Here is a 23,309-nt window from a genome sequence, read left to right on the forward strand (position 1 = left end):
ACATGCAGTCCAAGGTGGGGTTTTCCTTAAAAAAGTCCATACTGTATATATATATATATACACACCAGTGGAGGCTGGTGGAGGGAGAGATAAGGAGGACAGGCTCATAATGGAATGAACAGAATCGCACTCAAACACATGCAAAATGAAAGTTGTGCATTTACATTTGTACACATTTCTTCATCTCGTTTACAGTAAACGTAACATATCTTTACATACCAGTCGAAGGAGGGCTTCTCTCCGCAGTCAAAGGCATCCTGCAGCTCTTTGACCAAGTTGGCCTGCCCTGGTAGCCTGAACAGTCCTTCTTCCCGTAGGCCCCACTTGCGTATAAAGCCCACACACTGCTCCACCAGCATGGGGGCCTGCCTGCTCCCATAACGCCTCTCGTACCGCACCGTCTCCTCCAGCTTCTGACCAAAGATACCTGGCAGAGACACAAACACACACAGCTCAATGTTAGGATTTAGGATGCATATTGTGCCTTTCTTGTTAAATCTGTGTTTTTTTTCTCTTCCAAAAGACATCCTGTACATGATGAGTAACAACTCCTTGGCATGTAGAGGATGTTAAACAGCGATCAACTCACAGCTAAAGGTATCATAGGAAACATAACACTGTGTGCTATGAAGAATACTGCATTAGTGTTCAGTTAACAGTGATTTTTCAAAAAAGATAGACTAACTGGCAGTGGACATGTTTTGAGGATTTTCACAACTAGATTATTATTATATTTTTTTTTTTTGCATTTTCTTAAAGAACATTAAAGGGAGAATATCCTGTCAAACCATGGTATCACATCAAGCCCATTAAAAAACAGACCAGATTTATCCCCCGATCTGAATGTATCAAACAGGGAGAAACTGGCTCATGTTACTAAAGCCACACAGAGAACAGCATCAAAGAGAACACTGGGATCCTAAACCATCTGATTAATTCCAATGGAATCTGTTTTTCTGTTCTCAGCCTAAAATAGATCTGACTCTGACCACTGTAGTAAAGAAAATGTAGGATTAATCCCCCACAAAACACCTACAAATCCAAGAGATTAAATCAAACTTCCTCTCCTCTCCTCTCCTCTCCTCTCCTCTCCTCTCCTCTCCTCTCCTCTCCTCTCCTCTCCTCTCCTCTCCTCTCCTCTCCTCTCCTCTCCTCTCCTCTCCTCTCCTCTCCTCTCCTCTCCTCTCCTCTCCTCTCCTCTCCTCTCCTCTCCTCTCCTCTCTTCTCTTCTCTTCTCTTCTCTTCTCTTCTCTTCTCCTCTCCTCTCCTCTCCTCTCCTCTCATCTGGTCTCCTCTCCTCTCCTCTCATCTGGTCTCCTCTCCTCTCCTCTCCTCTCATCTGGTCTCCTCTCCTGTCCTTTGTTTTGGGTCTCCTCTCCTTTTCTATGTTCTACTCTCTGCTGCTCTGGCCTTTTGTCTGTGGCAATCCATTAGAAACAAATTGTGATTCACATCAGACCTGGCTTCAAATAGTATTTGAAATAATAATAATAATAAAAATGTTCTCTATGCTTGATTGAGAATGCCTGACTTTATGGACTAATAAAATAGTCCTAAACAAGCTAAATCGGCCATCTGGCACTCCAGGCAGGTTGACACAAACACTCAAAGTATTTGAACGATTTCAAACAGTGTTTGAACCCAGGTGTGGTTCACATTTAAAGGTCTCATGCGGACGGCGTTCAACAGGGGATTAGAGCTTCTAAGGCTGCCTTCCTGAGAGCGTTGGATCTGCTGCATACTGTTCTGGTCTCCAGACACAGACAGAGACAGAGGCCTGGCCCTGAACACAACATGTGGTAGGCTACAATGAGGTATGGCACAGTTAACAATGAGCAACTGCAATAGTCTAATTCTGTTGTTCAAAATCCTGCATGTCCCTAAAGTGTGTTGTTCCAATCTTACCAAAGAGTTGATACAGAGACATTCTGAAACATTGAGCTAATAAACTAAATGACAAAACACTCAGCAACACTCACTTATAATACAGTACCTTTGTCAACAGTATATCTCCACCCTAAAACCCAATAAGGAGCATGACCTTGTCATCTCAAACACATAGGTTTTCCCAAATCAGCCCTAAGTGGTTCTGTTCTGGTATGTAAAGTCCTAAAACACCTAACCCCTGTGACCCCTCTCTTCACACAGGGCTGTGTCCAGACGAGTCGTGCCGTGTTACCTCACCCCTCTCTTCACACAGGGCTGTGTCCAGACGAGTCGTGCCGTGTTTACCTCACCCCTCTCTTCACACAGGGCTGTGTCCAGACGAGTCGTGCCGTGTTTACCTCACCCCTCTCTTCACACAGGGCTGTGTCCAGACGAGTCGTGCCGTGTTTACCTCACCCCTCTCTTCACACAGGGCTGTGTCCAGACGAGTCGTGCCGTGTTTACCTCACCCCTCTCTTCACACAGGGCTGTGTCCAGACGAGTCGTGCCGTGTTTACCTCACCCCTCTCTTCACACAGGGCTGTGTCCAGACGAGTCGTGCCGTGTTTACCTCACCCCTCTTGAAGCTGGCACAACTTGTTCCGGTAGATGATCCCATGAATAGAAAACTATGGTAAAAATCAGAGCGCTGAAGGAACACCGTTTTAAAGTCCCCCCATGCTTCAGCATCGTTGGAGATGAGGGAAAAGACGAGTACGGTCTGTGTATTCAAGCAGCTGTGTGAGCAGATAGAAAGACAGAGATGTGACAGGCATGTCCCCATGGGGATGATAACTTTGTCATTGTTTGTGGTTTTCAGTGAGGTCTCAGTTACTCTGTTTTTTAACACAGTAAAAACAGCAGAGTACTGTGGTAAGAGTATTTCCAGATGTTTTCTCTACCCCTCCTTCTTCCAGTCTTCTGTTTCTGTCCTTTCGGTTTCCATTCATTCAAAAACAGAAGTTGAAGAAATGTCTATAGAATGTGACGTCAGATCTTAACAAAATACACAGATCAAACTAAGAAAACCTCTCACTCATGAAAAGGAAGTGTCCAGACTACTTTCTCCACAGGGAGAGGCTTGAACAAAGTGTCCAGACTACTTTCTCCACAAGGAGAGGCTTAAACAAAGTGTCCACACTACATTCTCCGCAGGGAGAGGCTTGAACAAAGTGTCCAGACTACTTTCTCCACAGGGAGAGGCTTAAACAAAGTGTCCACACTACTTTCTCCACAAGGAGAGGCTTGAACAAAGTGTCCACACTACATTCTCCACAGGGAGAGGCTTGAACAAAGTGTCCAGACTACTTTCTCCACAAGGAGAGGCTTAAAGTGTCCACACTACTTTCTCCACAGGGAGAGGCTTAAACAAAGTGTCCACACTACTTTCTCCACAAGGAGAGGCTTGAACAAAGTGTCCACACTACATTCTCCACAGGGAGAGGCTTGAACAAAGTGTCCAGACTACTTTCTCCACAAGGAGAGGCTTAAAGTGTCCACACTACATTCTCCACAAGGAGAGGCTTGAACAAAGTGTCCAGACTACTTTCTCCAGTAAAGGAATGCAAGGAAAAGAGGATGAGAAATGTCAGTAGAAATTCCGCAGGCCATGAATCTGAGAGTGTTATCCAGAGGCCACATATAGCAGTTCAGAGTGTGTGTGTATATTTGTTTGTGTTTGTGTGTGTGTGTGTGTGTGTGTGTGTGTGTGTGTGTGTGTGTGTGTGTGTGTGTGTGTGTGTGTGTGTGTGTGTGTGTGTGTGTGTGTGTGTGTGTGTGTGTGTGTGTGTGTGTGTGTGTGTGTGTGTGTGTGTGTGTGTGTGTGTGTGTGTGTAGATCTGTGGGTGTATTAGCAGAGGTGGAAGGCTACTGTAGATTTAAACACGTAAATCCTCCTGACATGCTGGCCGGGCCAGGCCGGGTGAGGAGAGTCTGGCTTTTATACAGACTCCCTGGATGGTCGACCGTCTAGTCTGGTCTGGAGTGGAGACTGTGACAGCTTTACCACAGCCAATTAGCAACCTCCTTCAACACTCAGGTCCTGCCAGGTCAACTCCTCTCCTCAAGCTTACTGCCTGCTGAGCTGAGTGCTCCCGGCCCCTCCCCTCTTCACTCCATACAACACAGTCCTCTTGTCGTCCTAACCCTCCATTCTATTGCCTCCAAACATCCAGTCGAGGGAGAGAGAGAGAGAGAGAGAGAGCTCAGGAGAAAGAGAGAGAGGCCCCTCTCACTGCCCTCCGTTGTCTGACGTGTGTGGTGAATGCTGTTCAGGCCGCCAGACACACACACACACCCACACCCACACACACCCCCACACACACATTCTAGCGCTAATCATTTCCACTGTGCTCTCTCACGGTGCTCTCTTGACTGAGCCAAAGCCCTCGGGAGTATGAGTCCTCAGGAGTATCTGTCCTCTGGAGTATCAGTCCTCTGGAGTATCAGTCCTCTGGAGTATCAGTCCTCTGGAGTATCTGTCCTCAGGAGTATGAGTCTGCAGGCTTATCAGTCAGGCTTATCAGTCCTCAGGAGTATCAGTCCTCAGGAGTATCAGGCCTCAGGAGTATCTGTCCTCAGGAGTATCAGACCTCAAGAGTATCAGACCTCAGGAGTATCTGTCCTTAGGAGTATCTGTCCTCAGGAGTATCTGTCCTCAGGAGTATCTGTCCTCAGGAGTATCTGTCCTCAGGAGTATCAGACCTCAGGAGTATCTGTCCTCAGGAGTATCTGTCCTTAGGAGTATCTGTCCTTAGGAGTATCAGTCCTCTGGATTATGAGTCCTCAGGAGTATCAGTCTGCAGGCTTATCAGTCAGGCTTTTCAGTCAGGAGTATCAGTCCTCATGAATATCAGTCCTCAGGAGTGGGAAGAGTTTGGTCTCCTTCCTGTGGAAGTCTGGGTGCGAACGACTGTGAGAAAAATACATTCTATTCCCAAATGCATTAACATTTACGATCGTGGCTCTTGTTCGAGCCACTGCTCGCTCTGTTTGCTACAAATATACCGGGGTACACAGGGGGTACTGTAGAAGACTCATGAGACCATAGGCTTACTGGTCAAATGCACACGAGGGGGTACTTCAGGGGTACTCCGGACAGGGCAAAAGTCAGTTGGTGGTACAGAAAAAGGTTACGGCTGGTCCACCTCATTCCTTTCATCTAAAGCCAAGAGCTCAATGTCGTTAGACTATTTCGTAGTTCTATAGTCTCCAGTTGGCCATAGCTCCTCTCTCTCAGCATATTAGAGCTATTTGTTTGAGTGGTGTGTGTTTGAGTGGTCTCTCTACAATAGAAAGCCTTATATTACATTATTCTCCCAGTTGCGAAACAGCCGACAGGGAGGAGGTGAGGGCCCTGGTGGAGTGGTGCCAGGAAAATAACCTCTCCCTCAATGTCAACAAAATGAAGGAGCTGATCGTGGACTTCAGGAGACAGCAGAGGGAGCACGCAACCATTCACATCAACAGGGAGAAGGTGGAAAAAAGCTTAAAGTTCCTCGGCGTACACATCACTGACAATGTAAAATGGTCCACCCACACAGACAGTGTGGTGAAGAAGGTGCAACGGCGCCTCTTCAACCTTGCCTTGGCCCCTAAGACCCTCACAAACTTTTACAGATGCACCATTGAGATCATCCTGTCAGGCTGTATCACCGCCTGGTACGGCAACTGCACCGCCCTCAACCGCAGAGCTCTCCAGAGGATGGTGCGGTTTGCACATCGCATCACTGAGGGCACGCCGACTGGCCTCCAGGACATCTACAGCACCCGGTGTCACAGGAAGTCAAAGAAGATCATCAAGGACTGTTCACCCCGCCGAGCCAAGGCCTGTTCACCCCGCTACCATCCAGAAGGAAGTGCATCATAGCCGGGACCCAGAGACTGACTGGTCACTTGAATAATGTTTACTGTTTAACCCACTTCACATGTATATACTGTATTCTAGTCAAGGCTTATCCTATTGGTCACTTTAATAATGGAACACTGGTCACTTTAATAATGGAACACTGGTCACTTTAATAATGGAACACTGGTCACTTTAATAATGGAACACTGGTCACTTTAATAATGGAACACTGGTCACTTTGGTAATGTTTACATACTGTTTTACCCACTTCATATGTATATACTGTATTCTAGTCAAGTTCATCCTATTTAACTATTGCTGTACATATACTATTCTATTCTTCAGATATACTACATATTCTATCCACAGACTGTCCATAATATCTATACATCCCATCACATATATATTTATACTCCGGAGTCCGACATTGCTCATCCTAATATTTCTATATTTCTTATTTCCATTATTTTCCTTTTTAGACGTGTGTGTATTGTTGTGTATTGTTAGATGTTACTGCACTGTTGGAGCTAGGAACACAAGCATTTCACTACACCCAGAATTACATCTGCTAAATATCGGTATGTGACCAATAACATTTGATTTGATTTTCTCCTCTCTCTGCTCTGTGGGAAATGGATCCAGGGGTCTGTAAATCATGTAATTGTACAAATATTCTTCACAGGCTTTGATCCCACAAGAGCTAATCAAAGAACACACACTCTTAGAAGAGGTACTGACTAACAGAGGATAAACTATACAAATAAAAAATACAGTCAGACAGTCGTCTCTCCTGGCTGTGGATGAGAGTGCAAGGGAAATTCCTCGGATATTGTCAACATGAAATGACTACCCTTTCACAGAGCCAGAAAAGGTACTATTATCCAACACACAGTATGTCTACAGAATAGCCTGGTAAATGGTATGCAATATACATTCACATTTAAACACAGCAGAAAGGGTAGACGAAGAACTGTCAGCAGCAGTAAATATTTCACAGGATAGTAATGTATTCAATCATTGTGCATTTCAGATTAAGATAGACCAAGATAAAGATAGACCAAGATAAAGATAGCACAGACTAAGATAGACCAAGATAAAGATAGACCAAGATAAATATAGCACAGAGTAAGATAGACCAAGAGAAAGATAGCATAGACTAAGATAGACCAAGATAAAGATAGCATAGAGAAGGATAGACCAAGAGAAAGATAGCACAGACTAAGATAGACCAAGATAAAGATAGCATAGAGAAGGATAGACCAAGAGAAAGATAGCATAGATAAAGATAGCAATAAAGATAGCATAGAGAAAGATAGCACAGACTAAGATAGACCAACATAAAGTTAGCACAGACTAAGATAGACCAACATAAAGATAGACCAAGATAAAGATAGCATAGAGAAGGATAGACCAAGAGAAAGATAGCATAGATAAAGATAGCATAGATAAAGATAGCATAGAGAAAGATAGCATAGATAAAGATAGCAATAAAGATAGCATAGAGAAAGATAGCAATAAAGATAGATAGACCAAGAGAAAGATAGACCAAGATAAAGATAGCATAGAGAAGGATAGACCAAGAGAAAGATAGCACAGACTAAGATAGACCAACATAAAGTTAGCACAGACTAAGATAGACCAACATAAAGATAGACCAAGATAAAGATAGCATAGAGAAGGATAGACCAAGAGAAAGATAGCATAGATAAAGATAGCATAGATAAAGATAGCATAGAGAAAGATAGCATAGATAAAGATAGCAATAAAGATAGCATAGAGAAAGATAGCAATAAAGATAGATAGACCAAGAGAAAGATAGACCAAGATAAAGACAGCATAGATAAAGATAGCAATAAAGATAGCATAGAGAAAGATAGCAATAAAGATAGATAGACCAAGAGAAAGATAGCATAGATAAAGATAGACCAAGAGAAAGATAGCATAGATAAAGATAGCAATAAAAATAACAATAAATAAATAACATAGATAAAGATAGACCAAAATAAAGATTGCATAGATAAAGATAGCAATAAAGATAGCATAGATAAAGATAGCATAGATAAAGATAGCATAGATAAAGATTGACCAAGATAAAGATAGGATATAGAGAGCAACACATGTGCTTAAGGGGTTGGGTGGCCCTGTCTTGACCATCATGGAATCGCTACACCTTTTTGGGTTGATGTGATATTGTACCTGGCTGACCTGGTGACCTTTGACCTTGAGGCACAGTAATATCACACAGGTAAAAGCCCACAGAGTACTTGGTCTCATTGGATGGAACTCCATCTTCCTAAGACCGCCCTTGGGGAGTGCTTGGCTGGCTTGCTACTCAGACTACACAGTTTGGTGAGTGGGCTCTTACCCAGCCGGGATACACTCAGGACACACACGCGCGAGTTGGAACACAAAAGGAGACCCATTCCACATGGAGTGCTAGTAAATTGCACTAATGTTCATTAGCTTAGTATCAGATCAGGGGCGGCAGCGTAGCCAAGTGGTTAGAGCGTTGGACTAGTAACTGGAAGGTTGCGAGTTCAAACCCCCGAGCTGACAAGGTACAAATCTGTCGTTCTGCCCCTGAACAGGCAGTTAACCCATTGTTCCCAGGCCGTCATTGAAAATAAGAATATGTTCTTAACTGACTTGCCTGGTTAAATACATTAAAATAAATAAATAAATAAATAAAGATTGATGAGGAATAGATGTAACAAAATGGATTTTGATCACCACCTCATCTCCATAAAATTAACCACCAGTAGGTAACAAATCATAAAAGCACATTATCCAGAGTAAGAGAGGACTTCTCTATCTAGGTGTCATGTCTACCCCCCTGTTAGCCACCCTGCCAGCTTAGTGGAGTCTGCCACTAGCGTAGTCAGCTCAGCTATCCCCATTGAGACCATGTCTGTGCCTCAATCTAGATTGGGCAAAACTAAACATGGTGGTGTTTGCCTTAGCATTCTCACTGGAATAAAGACCTCCTCCATTCCTGCTATTATTGAAAGAGATTGTGATCTCTCACACCTCAAATAGGGCTACTTAATGTCAGATCCCTCACTTCAAAAGCAGTTATAGTCAATGAACAAATCACTGATCATAATCTTGATGTGATTGGCCTGACTGAAACATGGCTTAAGCCTGATGAATTTACTGTGTTAAATAAGGCCTCTCCTCCTGGTTACACTAGTGACCATATCTCCCGCCATCCCGCAAAGGCGGAGGTGTTGCTAACATTTACAATAGAAAATTTCAATTTACAAAAAAAACTATTGACTGCATTTTCCTCTTTTGAGCTTCTAGTCATGAAATCTACGCAGTCTACTCAATCACTTTTTATAGATACTGTTTATAGGCCTCCTGGGCCGTATACAGCGTTCCTCACTGAGTACCCTGAATTCCTATCGGACCTTGTAGCCATGGCAGATAATATTCAAATTTTGGTGACTTTAATATTCACCATTTTATTATGTTTGCAATCGCAACAAATAATCTGCTCAGACCTCAACCAAGGATCAAAAGCTGTGCTATAAATTCTTGGGCAAACCAAAGATTCCTAGATGCCCTTCCAGACTTCCTCCACCTACCCAAGGACGTCAGAGTACGAAAATCGATTAACCACCTAACTGGGGAACTAAATGTAACCTTGTGTAGTACCATAGATGCAGTTGCACCCCTAAAAACAAAAAACATTTGTCATAAGAAACTAGCTCCCTGGTATACAGAAAAGACCCGAGCCCTGAAGCAAGCTTCCAGAAAATTGGAACGGAAATGGTTCTACACCAAACTGGAAGTCTTCTGACTAGCTTGGAAAGAATCGAAGAGCCCTCACTGCTGCTCGATCATCCTATTTTTCCAACCTAATTGAGGAGAATAAGAACAATCCAAAATGTATTTTTGATACTGTTGCAAAGCTAACTAAAAAGCAGCATTCCCCAAGAGAGCACGGCTTTCACTTCAGCAGTAATACATTCATGAACTTCTTTGAGGAAAAGATCATGATCATTAGAAAGCAAATTACGGACTCCTCTTTAAATCTGGGTATTCCTCCAGAGTCTGCACAACTCTGCCAGGACCTAGGATCAAGAGAGACACTCAAGTTTTTTAATCCTATATCTCTTGACACAGTGATGAAAATAGTCTTGGCCTCTGAACCTTCAAACTACATACTGGACCTTATTCCAACTAAACTACTGAAAGAGCTGCTTCCTGTGCTTGGCCCTTCTATGTTGAATATAATAAACAGCTCCCTAACCACCGGATGAGTACCAAACTCACTAAAAGTGGCAGTAATAAAGCCTCTCTGGAAAAAGCCAAACCCAGAAAAAAAAAAATATCGGCCTATATCGAATCTCCCATTCGTCTCAAAATAAATGTTAAAAGCTGTTGTGCAGTAACTAACTACCTTCCTGAAGACAAACAATGTATTTTCAAAACGCTTCAGTCTGGTTTTAGACCGTGTCATAGCACTGAGACTACACTTGTGAAGGTGGTAAATTACCTTTTAATGGCGTCAGACCAAGGCTCTACATCTGTCCTCATGCTCCTAGACCTTAGTGCTGTTTTTGATACCATCGATCACCACATTCTTTTGGAGAGATTGGAAACCCAAATTGGTCTACACGGACAAGTTCTGGCCGGGTTTAGATCGTATCTGTCGGAAAGATATCAGTTTGTATCTGTGGATGGTTTGTCTTCTGACAAATCAACTGTACATTTCGGTGTTCCTCAAGGCTTCGCTTTAGGATCACTAATGTTTTCACTATACATATTTTACCTCTTGGTGATGTCATTCGGAAACATAATGTTAGCTTTCACTGCTATGAGGACGATACACAGCTGTACATTTCAATGAAACATGCTGAAGCCCCAAAATTGCCCTCCCTGGAAGCCTGTGTTTCAGACATAAGGAAGTGGAAGGCGGCAAATGTTTTACTTTTAAACTCAGACAAAACAGAGATGCTAGTTCTAGGTCCCAAGAAACAAAGAGATCTGTTGGATCTGACAATTAATATTGATGGTTGTACAGTCATCTCAAATAAAACTGTGAAGGACCACGGCGTTACTCTAGACCCTGATCTCTCTTTTGACGAACATATCAAGAATATACTTTTTTCTATCTTCGTAACATTGAAATAATCTGACATTTTCTGTCCAAAAATTGTGCAGAAAAATGTATCTATGCTTTTGTTACTTCTAGATTAGACTACTGCAATGCTCTTCTTTCCGGTTACCTGGATAAAGCACTAAATAATCTTCAGTTAGTGCTAAACACGGATGCTAGAATCTTGTCTAGAACCAAAAGATTTTATCATATTACTCCAGTGCTAGTCTCTCTACACTGGCTTCCTGTTAAGGCTAGGAATAATGTCAAGGTTTTACTGCTAACCTAACTAAGCATTACATGGGCTTGCTCCTACCTATCTTTCCAATTTGGTCCTGCCGTACAGACCTACACGTACGCTACGGTCACAAGATGCAGGCCTCCTTACTGTCCCTAGAATTTCTAAGCAAACGGCTGGAGGCAGGACTTTCTCCTATAGAATTACATTTTTATGGAACGGTCTGCCTATCCATGTGAGAGATGCAGACTCGGTCGCGACCTTTAAGTCTTTATTGAAGACTCATCTCTTCAGTGGGTCCTATGATTGAGTGTAGTCTGGCCCAGGGGTGTGCAGGTGAACGGAAAGGCACTGGAGCGATGAACCGCTGTCTCTAACTCTGAATGACCGGCTATGTTGCACCCTCTACAACCACTGTGATTATTATTATCTGACACTGCTGGTCATCTACGAACGTTTGAACATCTTGGCCATGTACTGTTCTAATCTCCAACCGGCACAGCCAGAAGAGGACTGGCCACCCGTCAGAGCCTGGTTCCTCACTAGGTTTCTTCCTAGGTTCTGGTCTTTCTAGGGAGTTTTTCCTAGCCACTGTGCTTCTACACATGCACTGCTTGCTGTTTGGGGTTTTAGGCTAGGTTTCTGTACAGCATTTTGTGACATCGGCTGATGTAAAAAGGGCTTTATAAATACATTTGATTGATTGATTGGTGTGGGCAGCTACTGAACAGCTACTGAACAGCTACTGACGCTATCCTGGGCCAAACCCTTTGTTTAAGCAAGCTCCCTGCCTCTACAGTACCAGGCTGACCAAACAGAACATGACCCACAATTTTAATCGCATCTCTAGGGTATTATCTCTCCAATAGCCTCAGTCTCAGTCTGTGTGTGTGTGTGTGTGTGTGTCCCACTGCAGCAATATGTCAAAGGAAGCCCTCCTGTATAGGAGGCTGTGTGCTGAGGGTGCAGTGTGTGTGTGTGTGTGTGTGTGTGTGTGTGTGTGTGTGTGTGTGTGTGTGTGTGTGTGTGTGTGTGTGTGTGTGTGTGTGTGCGTGCGTGCGTGCGTGCGTGCGTGCGTGCGTGCGTGCGTGTGTGCGTGTGTGTGTGCGTGCCAAAATGTGGGCCATTTTAGTCAACTAAATGCCCTTTAATTTTAGTCACATCACATTTGTATTGTCTCATTTAACCTATAGTAAACATAAATCACTGACTCATCAATATTCGACAGACCCCTCAGCAACATTGGTGTCCAAAAGTATAACGTGAGTTAATGACTGTTTTGCCAGGTGATGTAGTCTAGCCACTAAACCTTGAGTCTGAAATCGAGTCCCAAGTCCTTACGTTGCGTCCTGTTGAACGACATGCCCCAGGTTGTTAGCTATAGCTAGCTAACGAGGTAACGTGACTGAACAATGTGTAGCCTAAACAAATGGTTAACGGTCTGTTCCACAAGTAGCCTGGTTTACGGCCTGCCAATGCACGATAGAACGGAGAAAAACGCAGTGTCGGTATTATGGGTCATATTTTTGAATGGTATTATGGGTAATATTTTCTTAATTTTTTTATTTTAATTTTAATTTTACCTTTATTTAACTAGGCAAGTCAGTTAAGAACAAATTCTTATTTTCAATGATGGCCTAGGAACAGTGGGTTAACTGCCTGTTCAGGGGCAGAACAACAGATTTGTACCTTGTCAGCTCGGGGATTCGAACTTGCAACATTTCGGTTACTAGTCCAACGCTCTAACCACTAGGCTACCCTGCCATAGACAGTTGGTGTTATGGGTCATATTTTTGGAATGGTATTATGGGTCATATTTTTGGAATGGTGTTATGGGTCATATTTTTGGAATGGTATTATGGGTAATATTTTCTTAATGGTAAGGACTAGAATCAAGAACTGCACAGTGCATCTGTGCTGCTAATATTAATTGTGATTGTCGATGAAAATCTCTTTATCTCTTCAAACACTCTTGTCCAGTTCACTGGACAGCGATAATTTCGTCATGTCTCATTTTAGTGAAATGAAATGAAAAATAATTTATGTTAGTTATATTTTCTATTTTTTCTATTTTGTCAATTACGGTCTCATCAACTAGCACAAAAAAATAGCTGAGTCATGATTTTTGTTGACGAAATCAACACTGGTGTGTGTGTACGCGCGTGTCTGTGTGTGTGTTAGAGCATACAATTAGCACATAGTAACACACAATCTGTGTTGTTGATTCAGAGATCAAATGTTTCCTTATCAAACGCAGAGTTGAATGAGCTTTGCTTTATTTTTGACAAGACATTCAACTCCAGCCTACAGATGGAGTGACAAGTTGCACCATATGTTCATTCACAGAGACATGCCCTCCTGATAATAATGACACTATAGTGTTAATCACTGAGACATACCCTCCTGATAATAATGACACTATAGTGTTAATCACAGAGACATAACCTCCTGATAATAATGATTTATTGTGCTAAAAAACAACGTATAGAGCCAGTCACAGATTAAGTCTAGTCTAGTCTAGTCTTGGACTGAAACTCATGCATCATGGGTGCACTAACTAACCTCCACCAAATGGGGCCCATTTGACCATGTGTACTAACCTCCACCAAATGGGGCCCATATGACCCTGTGTACTAACCTCCACCAAATGGGGCCCATATGACCCTGTGTACTAACCTCCACCAAATGGGGCCCATATGACCCTGTGTACTAACCTCCACCAAATGGGGCCCATTTGACCATGTGTACTAACCTCCACCAAATGGGGCCCATATGACCCTGTGTACTAACCTCCACCAAATGGGGCCCATATGACCCTGTGTACTAACCTCCACTAAATGGGGCCAATATGACCCTGTGTACTAACCTCCACCAAATGGGGCCCATATGACCCTGCGTATGGTCTTCACCCAATCCTCCATGTCATTCTGGGTGCTGGCCATAAGAAGGTATGTCTCATGATTCGCTGTCATCCGCTCCCTGTCTCCTCCTGCAAGGAAGGAAGAGCAGAAAGAAGGGAAAAGAAAGCGTGAGTAAAACATGAAGACTTGACGAGGACCGAAGAGGTCAAAATGTCTCCATGGAAACCACATGGAACAGTGGAGGCTGCTGAGGGGAGGACGGCTCACAATAACGGCTGAAACAGAGCGAATGGAATGGCATCAAACACCTGGAAACCATGGAAACCATGTGTTTTGTTTATTTTTACCATTCCACTAGACCATCCTCCCGAATTAAAGTGCACCAACCTCCTTTGACATGGACGCATAGAATGCATAGTTTCTTTTTTTATCATTCAAAAACATTAAATGGTAGGGTACGATAATAACAGTTATCATCTGCTATAACATTACTAACATAATAAGAACACAATAAATTGTCAAAACCACAGTAAATTACTTATTCAATAATAACAGTGTCAGCCTAACAGATGCTTGTCGGAAGTGGGTCTGTGTCTGTGGTGTTATAATGGTCTGTAATTACAGTGTGACTTAGAGGGGGTCATTGACGCCCCAAGGGCTGACAAAATCAAGGTGCGGACAGACACAAACATCAAGGGCTTTCACAGTCTCAGAGTGTGTGTGTGTGTGTGTGTGTGTGTGTGTGTGTGTGTGTGTTTGTGTGTGTGTGTGTGTGTGTGTTTGTAACATCAAGGGCTCTCAGCCTCACACATCAGGAGTATGCCTTCCAGACAGACCAGATGTACAACCTTAGAGACATTTTACCTCTATGGCCTGATAATCACACCAACTGTCTATGGCCTGATTATCACACCAACACTGTCTATGGCCTGATTATCACACCAACACTGTCTATGGCCTGATAATCACACCAACACTGTCTATGGCCTGATAATCACACCAACACTGTCTATGGCCTGATAATCACACCAACACTGTCTATGGCCTGATCACACCAACACTGTCTATGGCTGGATAATCACACCAACACTGTCTATGGTCTGATTATCACACCAACACTGTCTATGGCCTGATTATCACACCAACACTGTCTATGGCCTGATAATCACACCAACACTGTCTATGGCCTGATTATCACACCAACACTGTCTATGGCCTGATAATCACACCAACACTGTCTATGCCCTGATTATCACACCAACACTGTCTATGGCCTGATTATCACACCAACACTGTCTATGGCCTGATAATCACACCAACACTGTCTATGGCCTGATCACACCAACACTGTCTATGGCCTGATTATCACACCAACTGTATATGGCCTGATTATCATACCAACTGTATATGGCCTGATTATCACACCAACACTGTCTATGGCCTGATTATCACACCAACACTGTCTATGGCCTGATTATCACACCAACTGTCTATGGCCTGATTATCACACCAACACTGTCTATGGCCTGATTATCAGACCAACTGTCTATGGCCTGATAATCACACCAACACTGTCTATGGCCTGATAATCACACCAACACTGTCTATGGCCTGATAATCACACCAACACTGTCTATGGCCTGATAATCACACCAACACTGTCTATGGCCTGATAATCACACAAACACTGTCTATGGCCTGACTGTCTGTCCACACTAATAGCTTAAGATACTACCGTAATGTAGTCTATATAATCTACTACCGTAATGTAGTGTATATAAGATAGTACCGTATATAGTCTATATAATATACTACCGTAATGTAGTGTATATAAGATAGTACCGTATATAGTCTATATAATATACTACCGTAATGTAGTGTATAGAAGATACTACCGTAATGAAGTGTTTTTAAGATACTACCGTAATGTAGTATATATAAGATAATTCCGTAATGTAGTCTATATAATATAATTCTGTAATGTAGTGTATATAAGATAATTCCGTAATATAGTCTATATAATATACTACCGTAATGTAGTGTATATCAGATATTACCGTAATGTAGTGTATATAAGATAATACCGTAATGCAGTGTATACAAGATACTACCGTAATGTAGTGTATACAAGATAATACCGTAATGTAGTGAAAACAAGATACTACCGTAATGTAGTGAAAACAAGATACTACCGTAATGTAGTGTATATGATAGCCACTCCCTTATTTTCCCCTAGGGCTGGCTGCGTATCCTGTATCAGGCTCTCTGTGGAAAACGGCTCTAAAACACTCACTTAGACATTTGATACATGTCGTTGGAGGGCTTGAAGGGGCTTGACTAAGCTTCCAGATGCAACGCTCTTATTACCGTGACAACAGTACCAGACCTGTGTACCAGCCAAACCCCTCGTGGAAATGCGTACTGTAAACCTAGACCAGTCAAGTGACATTCTTCAGATAGAGATCTTGTACGAATCTTGTTGAAGTCTGCTTGGAGATGTAGCCTAGTAGTTAACAGAGAAATGATTGGGCACAGACTAAATTATGAATGTGGCTGGTGCTGTCTGCACCTCTCCCCAGAGACCTCTTCCATTCTCTCCATTGATTTTCATCCAGTAGGAGATATCGCTGTGTCAGCGATTAACAATGTATTTATAGAACTGCAGCATGAATACTAACCCATGTGTTTAGTCAGGATGATGACAGTGTAAACTAACCCATGTGTTTAGTCAGGATGATGACACTGTAAACTAACCCATGTGTTTAGTCAGGATGATGACACTGTAAACTAACCCATGTGTTAAGTCAGGATCATGACACTGTAAACTAACCCATGTGTTTAGTCAGGATGATGACACTGTAAACTAACCCATGTGTTAAGTCAGGATGATGACACTGTAAACTAACCCATGTGTTAAGTCAGGATCATGACAGTGTAAACTAACCCATGTGTTTAGTCAGGATGATGACACTGTAAACTAACCCATGTGTTTAGTCAGGATGATGACACTGTAAACTAACCCATGTGTTTAGTCAGGATGATGACACTGTAAACTAACCCATGTGTTTAGTCAGGATCATGACACTGTAAACTAACCCATGTGTTTAGTCAGGATGATGACACTGTAAACTAACCCATGTGTTTAGTCAGGATCATGACAGTGTAAACTAACCCATGTGTTTAGTCAGGATCATGACACTGTAAACTAACCCATGTGTTTAGTCAGGATGATGACACTGTAAACTAACCCATGTGTTTAGTCAGATGACAGTGTAAACTAACCCATGTGTTTAGTCAGTATGATGACACTGTAAACTAACCCATGTGTTTAGTCAGGATGATCACACTGTAAACTAACCCATGTGTTTAGTCAGGATGATGACACTGTAAACTAACCCATGTGTTTAGTCAGGATCATGACACTGTAAACTAACCCATGTGTTTAGTCAGGATGATGACACTGTAAACTAACCCATGTGTTTAGTCAGGATCATGACACTGTAAACTAACCCATGTGTTTAGTCAGGATGATGACACTGTAAACTAACCCATGTGTTTAGTCAGGATGATGACACTGTAAACTAACCCATTTGTTTAGTCAGGATGATGACACTGTAAACTAACCCATGTGTTTAGTCAGGATGATGACACTGTAAACTAACCCATGTGTTTAGTCAGGATGATGACACTGTAAACTAACCCATGTGTTTAGTCAGGATCATGACACTGTAAACTAACCCATGTGTTTAGTCAGGATGATGACACTGTAAACTAACCCATGTGTTTAGTCAGGATCATGACACTGTAAACTAACCCATGTGTTTAGTCAGGATGATGACACTGTAAACTAACCCATGTGTTTAGTCAGGATCATGACACTGTAAACTAACCCATTTGTTTAGTCAGGATGATGACACTGTAAACTAACCCATGTGTTTAGTCAGGATCATGACACTGTAAAACTAAATGTTTCCCAAGATGTCAAGCAAAGATACACTGAGTTTGAAGGTAGGCTTTGAAATACATCCACAGGTACACCTCCAATTGACTCAAATTATGTCAATTAGCCTATCAGAAGCTTCTAAAGCCATTAAATCATTTTCTGGAATTTTCCAAGCTGTTTAAAGGCACAGTCAACTTAGTGTATGTAAACGTCTGACTCACTTGAATTGTGATACAGTGAATTATAAGTGAAATAATCTGTCTGTACACAATTGTTGGAAAAATTACTTGTGTTATACACAAAGTAGATGTCCTAACCGACTTGCCAAAACTATAGTTTGTTGACAAGGAATTTGTGGAGTGGTTGAAAAAACGGTTTAATGACTCCAACCTAAGTGTATGTAAACTTCCGACTTCAACTTTACATACACTGAGTGTACAAAACATTAAGAACACCTGTTCTTTCCATTACATAGACTGACCAGGTGAATCCAGGTGAAAGCTCTGATCCCTTTTTGATGTAACAATTGAGAAATTATTTGTATGTGTGCCATTCAAAGGGGTGAATGGGCAAGACAAAAGATGTAAGTGCCTTTGAACGGGGTATGTTAGTAGATGCCTGGCGCACCGGTTTGTGTCAAGAACTGCAACGCTGCTGGGTTTTTCACACTCAACAGTTTCCCGTGTGTATCAAGAATGGTCCACCACCCAAAGGACATCCAACCAACTAAACACAACTGTAGGAAGCATTGTTGTCAACATGGGCCAACATTAGAGGTCGACCGATTAATCGGAATGGCCGATTAATTAGGGTCGATTTCAAGTTTTCATAACAATCGGAAATCGGTATTTTTGGGCGCCGATTTGTCGATTATTATTATTTATTTTTTTACACCTTTATTTAATCTTTATTTAACTTGGCAAGTCAGTTAAGAACACATTCTTATTTTCAATGACGGCCTAGAAACGGTGGGTTAACTGCCTCGTTCAGCGGCAGAGCGACAGATTTTCACCTTGTCAGCTCGGGGGATCCAATCGTACAATTAATTAATTATTACAGTTAACTAGTCCAACACAATAACGACCTGCCTCTCTCTCGTTGCACTCCACAAGGAGACTGCCTGTTACGCAAATGCAGTAAGCCAAGGTAAGTTGCTAGCTAGCATTAAATTGATCTTATAAAAAACAATCAATCATAATCACTAGTTAACTACACATGGTTGATGATATTACTAGATATTATCTAGCGTGTCCTGCGTTGCATATAATCTGACTGAGCAAACAAGCATACAAGTATCTGACTGAGCGGTGGTAGGCAGAAGCAGGCGCGTAAACATTCATTCAAACAGCACTCTCCTGCGTTTTGCCAGCAGCTCTTCGTTGTGCGTCAAGCATTGCACTGTTTATCAACTCCCGAGATGAGGCTGGTGTTACCGAAGTGAAATGGCTGGCTAGTTAGAGCGCGCTAATTGCGTTTCAAACTTCACTCGCTCTGAGCCTTGGGGTGGTTGTTTCCCTTGCTCTGCATGGGTAATGCTGCTTCGATGTGGTGGCTGTTGTCATGTGTTGCTGGTTCGAGCCCAGGGAGGAGCGAGGAGAGGGATGGAAGCTATACTGTTACACTGGCAATACTAAAGTGACTATAAGAACATCCAATAGTCAACGGTTAATGAAATACAAATGGTATAGAGGGAAATAGTCCTATAATTCCTATAATAACTACAACCTAAAACATCTTACCTGGGAAAATTGAAGACTCATGTTAAAAGGAACCACCAGCTTTCATATGTTCTCATGTTTTGAGCAAGGAACTTAAACGTTAGCTTTCTTACATAGCACATATTGCACTTTTACTTTCTTCTCCAACACTTTGTTTTTGCATTATTTAAATCAAATTGAACATGTTTCATTATTTACTTGAGGCTAAATTGATTTTATTGATGTATTATATTAAGTTAAAATAAGTGTTCATTCAGTATTGTTGTAATTGTCATTATTACAAATTCTTTTTTTTTATCGTCTGATTAATCGGTATCGGCTTTTTTGGTCCTCCAATAATCGGTATCGGCATTGAAAAATCATAATTGGTCGACCTCTAGCCAACATCCTCGTGGAATGCTTTTGACACCTTATAGAGTCCATGCCCAGACGAATTGAGGCAGTTCTGAGGGCAATATTGGGCATTAAGGTGTTCTTTTTTAAATGTTTGAACTTTTTACCCCCTTTTCTCCCATATCCCTGCAACTCCCGTACGGACTACAGAGAGGCGAAGGTTGAGAGCCATGCATCCTCCAAAACACGACCCTGCCAAGAAGCACTACTTCTTGACACACTGCTCGCTTAACCCGGAAGCCAGGGGCACAAATGTTTTGGAGGAAACACTATTCAAATGGCGAATGAAGTCAGCGTGCATGTGCCCGGCCCACCACAAGGAGTCACTAGAGCGCGATGGGACAAGGTCATCCAGGCCGGCCCAACCCTCCCCTAACCCAATTGTGCACCGCCTCATGGGTCTTCCGGTTGCAGTCGGCTGCGACACAGCCTGGGATCGAACCCGGCTCTGTAGTGATGCCTCAAGCACTGCGGTGCAATGCCATAGACCACTGAGCCACTCGGGAGGCCAGGAAGGTGTTCTTAATGTTTTGGCTTGCTGTGACAGTCAAGACATATTACTAGTGAATGAGACTACAATAACAAATTCATTGGAATGTAAATGGAATAAAAATTAATTTTCAGTCATCGAGGACAACCTGTCTTGAAAAACCAGACAAACAATAACTAAAGCAGTCAATTAACAACCATAAAGCTCACAGCATCAAGCCTCTCCCAACCCACTCTAGTTTCCCTTTACCTGGGTCTCCCTCCCTCCCTTTACCTGGCTCTCCCTCCCTCCCTTTACCTGGCTCTCCCTCCCTCCCTTTACCTGGCTCTCCCTCCCTGCCTTTACCTGGCTCTCCCTCCCTCCCTTTACCTGGCTCTCCCTCCCTCCCTTTACCTGGCTCTCCCTCCCTGCCTTTACCTGGCTCTCCCTCCCTGCCTTTACCTGGCTCTCCCTCCCTCCCTTTACCTGGCTCTCCCTCCCTCCCTTTACCTGGCTCTCCCTCCCTGCCTTTACCTGGCTCTCCCTCCCTCCCTTTACCTGGCTCTCCCTCCCTCCCTTTACCTGGTTATCCCTCCCTCCCTTTACCTGGTTATCCCTCCCTTTACCTGGTTATCCCTCCCTTTACCTCTACCTGGCTCAGCAGGTATCCTCACAGTAAGACCATGTTTTTCATGTTTTTCACTGGCTCTGATTGTGAAATACGTAACCTGATGGATGATTAATGGACTATAGATCCAGGAACAACAAAATAATGATGATCCAGGACCATGTCCAAATTAGTGAAATCAGGACATGCGCGTTTCCTGTGCCCTTGGTGGCAGTGTGTCATGCCCCACTTGGCGAAATCAGGACACGCGTGTCTCATGTGCCCTTGGTGGCAGTGTGACCAGATTCACAAAACACTTCTCACGCAAAAACTTGATAAGTAAAACAAAACAAAAATAATATGAAGTTCATAAGATAGTTTGTAAGATTATTAGAATGTTTTATGAATATTATATAATATTATATTAATTATAGAAATTTTATTTTATTTATAAATGTTATTTTATCTAACTTTTGTATTCTTATTATATTTTTTAGCAGGTAGCCTAGCAGTTAGAGCGCTGGGCTAGTAACCGAAAGGTTGCTGGATCGAATCCCCAAGCTCACAAGGTGAAAATCGTTCTGCCCCTGAACAAGGCAGTTAACCCACTGTTCCCCGGTGGGCCATCATTGTAAATAAGAATTTGTTCTTAACTGATTTGCCTAGTTAAATAACATTTTAAAATATATTTTTTTTAAAGACGATTGTCACTAGGCAACTGATTTAGCTAGCTAGCATTGGAAATCATATTACCATATTTCCTACTGAGATTACTGTTCTACAACATGTTCTTGGGTTTCCAATAATCAATACTGAAACTTTCAGATGAAGTTTGTGAGAGAATTAAGCCTGTTCAATTGCTTTCATTGGCTTATTCTCTCACTGCCCAGAGTTTAAGAAAACAGTTTAGCTATCTTGAAATTAAGAACGTTTCCAAGAAGAAATACACTAATTTTATTTTAAAGAATTTCCTGCAGTCAAATGACCTAGTAGCCTCATGGGTGGAATGTTATTCATATTTTTCATAATTTCATAATTAATAAATGTAATCCATTCATTCCTATGGAGGACTGCTCCTGGGGAGTTACAATATGGCCAACCAGTAGCTTCACAGCCTCAATAGCTAATACATACATACACCTGCAATCCATGGTTTATATGGTTTATATACATCATTGGTCCCAAACTGTTGCATCAGAGCCACCACCATCTTCTTTAATCATTAACTGCCTTTGATAACTCCATGATTGGCCCTGCTGACCACAGTCCCATTGACTTCCTTTCAGAGGAAGCCCATACTTATTGTCATTATGGTCTCCACAGAAGAAGGGATAATTTTGTCAATTTAAAGGCTTAAAATCAGATGGTAACAAGTGCTACTCTTAGTATTGTGTTACACCACATTCAAATAGAATGACTAGAACAGGACAATATATTATATGTCTACGCTACACCATTCTGTTTCTGTTCACAGGATTTACATTTATAAAATGTGCGTCATTCGATATTTCATTTGTAGCAAGTTGGTATAAGAAATGTGTTAAGGATTTGAACGATTTGTGTAGCCTATTACTCACGGTCTTCTTCTTCAACACGCATGGCATGCCAATGGAATCTGTCCAAAACATTCGCGAGTCATTTACCCAACGATCTATCATCAGTGGGAGACCACTACACTGCATCAGCTATTTTTCAGCTAATTATAGGCTATCCACGCGTTCTTTCACAATCACATGGAGCAATGTTCTGTCATGGCTGTACAGTATCCAAACGTTTAGAAAACATGTCAAATTAATTAATTCAATAGGCTATTGATTTAATGACAAGTAACATGTAAATGCTATAGCTGCCTGTAAATATCTTTAAAACAATAATAGTTCCGTCTATTTCTACTGATTAAATTAAATCCAATCGACAATTGCCTTGGCAAGATTTAGTTTTCACAAAAGTCCATTTGGTGGATTGTAAAATAAATGCATGTGTGCAACAGCTTTGCGGTAAATAGTCTGATAAAGTCCCAAACACTTAAAGTATTAGGCTACACAGGAAAATACACTCGTGGTTACTGACCCGTCAACATGTAGTTCTGATTTCTGTCACATAAAACAGTTTGCCGTTCGGTAAATAGCCCCGTACTCCAATTTTATAAAGGCTCCTACTTCAGAATGATTTTCAACACATCAAGAAGGGTTCTCGCGGAACA

At 42.2% G+C, this 23,309-nt stretch overlaps 1 protein-coding gene across 3 annotated transcripts in view; it reads right to left on the reverse strand.

Moving 5' to 3' along the window:
* The window catches only part of arhgap24 (Rho GTPase activating protein 24), a 230,172-nt gene that overhangs the window by 19,178 nt on the left and 187,685 nt on the right, over window positions 1–23,309 (reverse strand). For 2 of the 3 annotated variants that reach the window (XM_031826117.1, XM_020486874.2), the window contains 2 exons: window positions 13,982–14,104; window positions 220–427 (listed from right to left, as the gene is read on the reverse strand). In XM_031826117.1, coding sequence (XP_031681977.1) covers window positions 220–427; window positions 13,982–14,104 — 331 coding nt within the window. Of the gene's footprint in view, window positions 1–219; window positions 428–13,981; window positions 14,105–23,176 lie in introns of all 3 variants that reach the window. The other variant, XM_031826118.1, reaches the window with a different exon arrangement.

The sequence above is a fragment of the Oncorhynchus kisutch genome, linkage group LG6 (assembly GCF_002021735.2).
Source record: "Oncorhynchus kisutch isolate 150728-3 linkage group LG6, Okis_V2, whole genome shotgun sequence".
Classification (NCBI taxonomy): domain Eukaryota; kingdom Metazoa; phylum Chordata; class Actinopteri; order Salmoniformes; family Salmonidae; genus Oncorhynchus; species Oncorhynchus kisutch.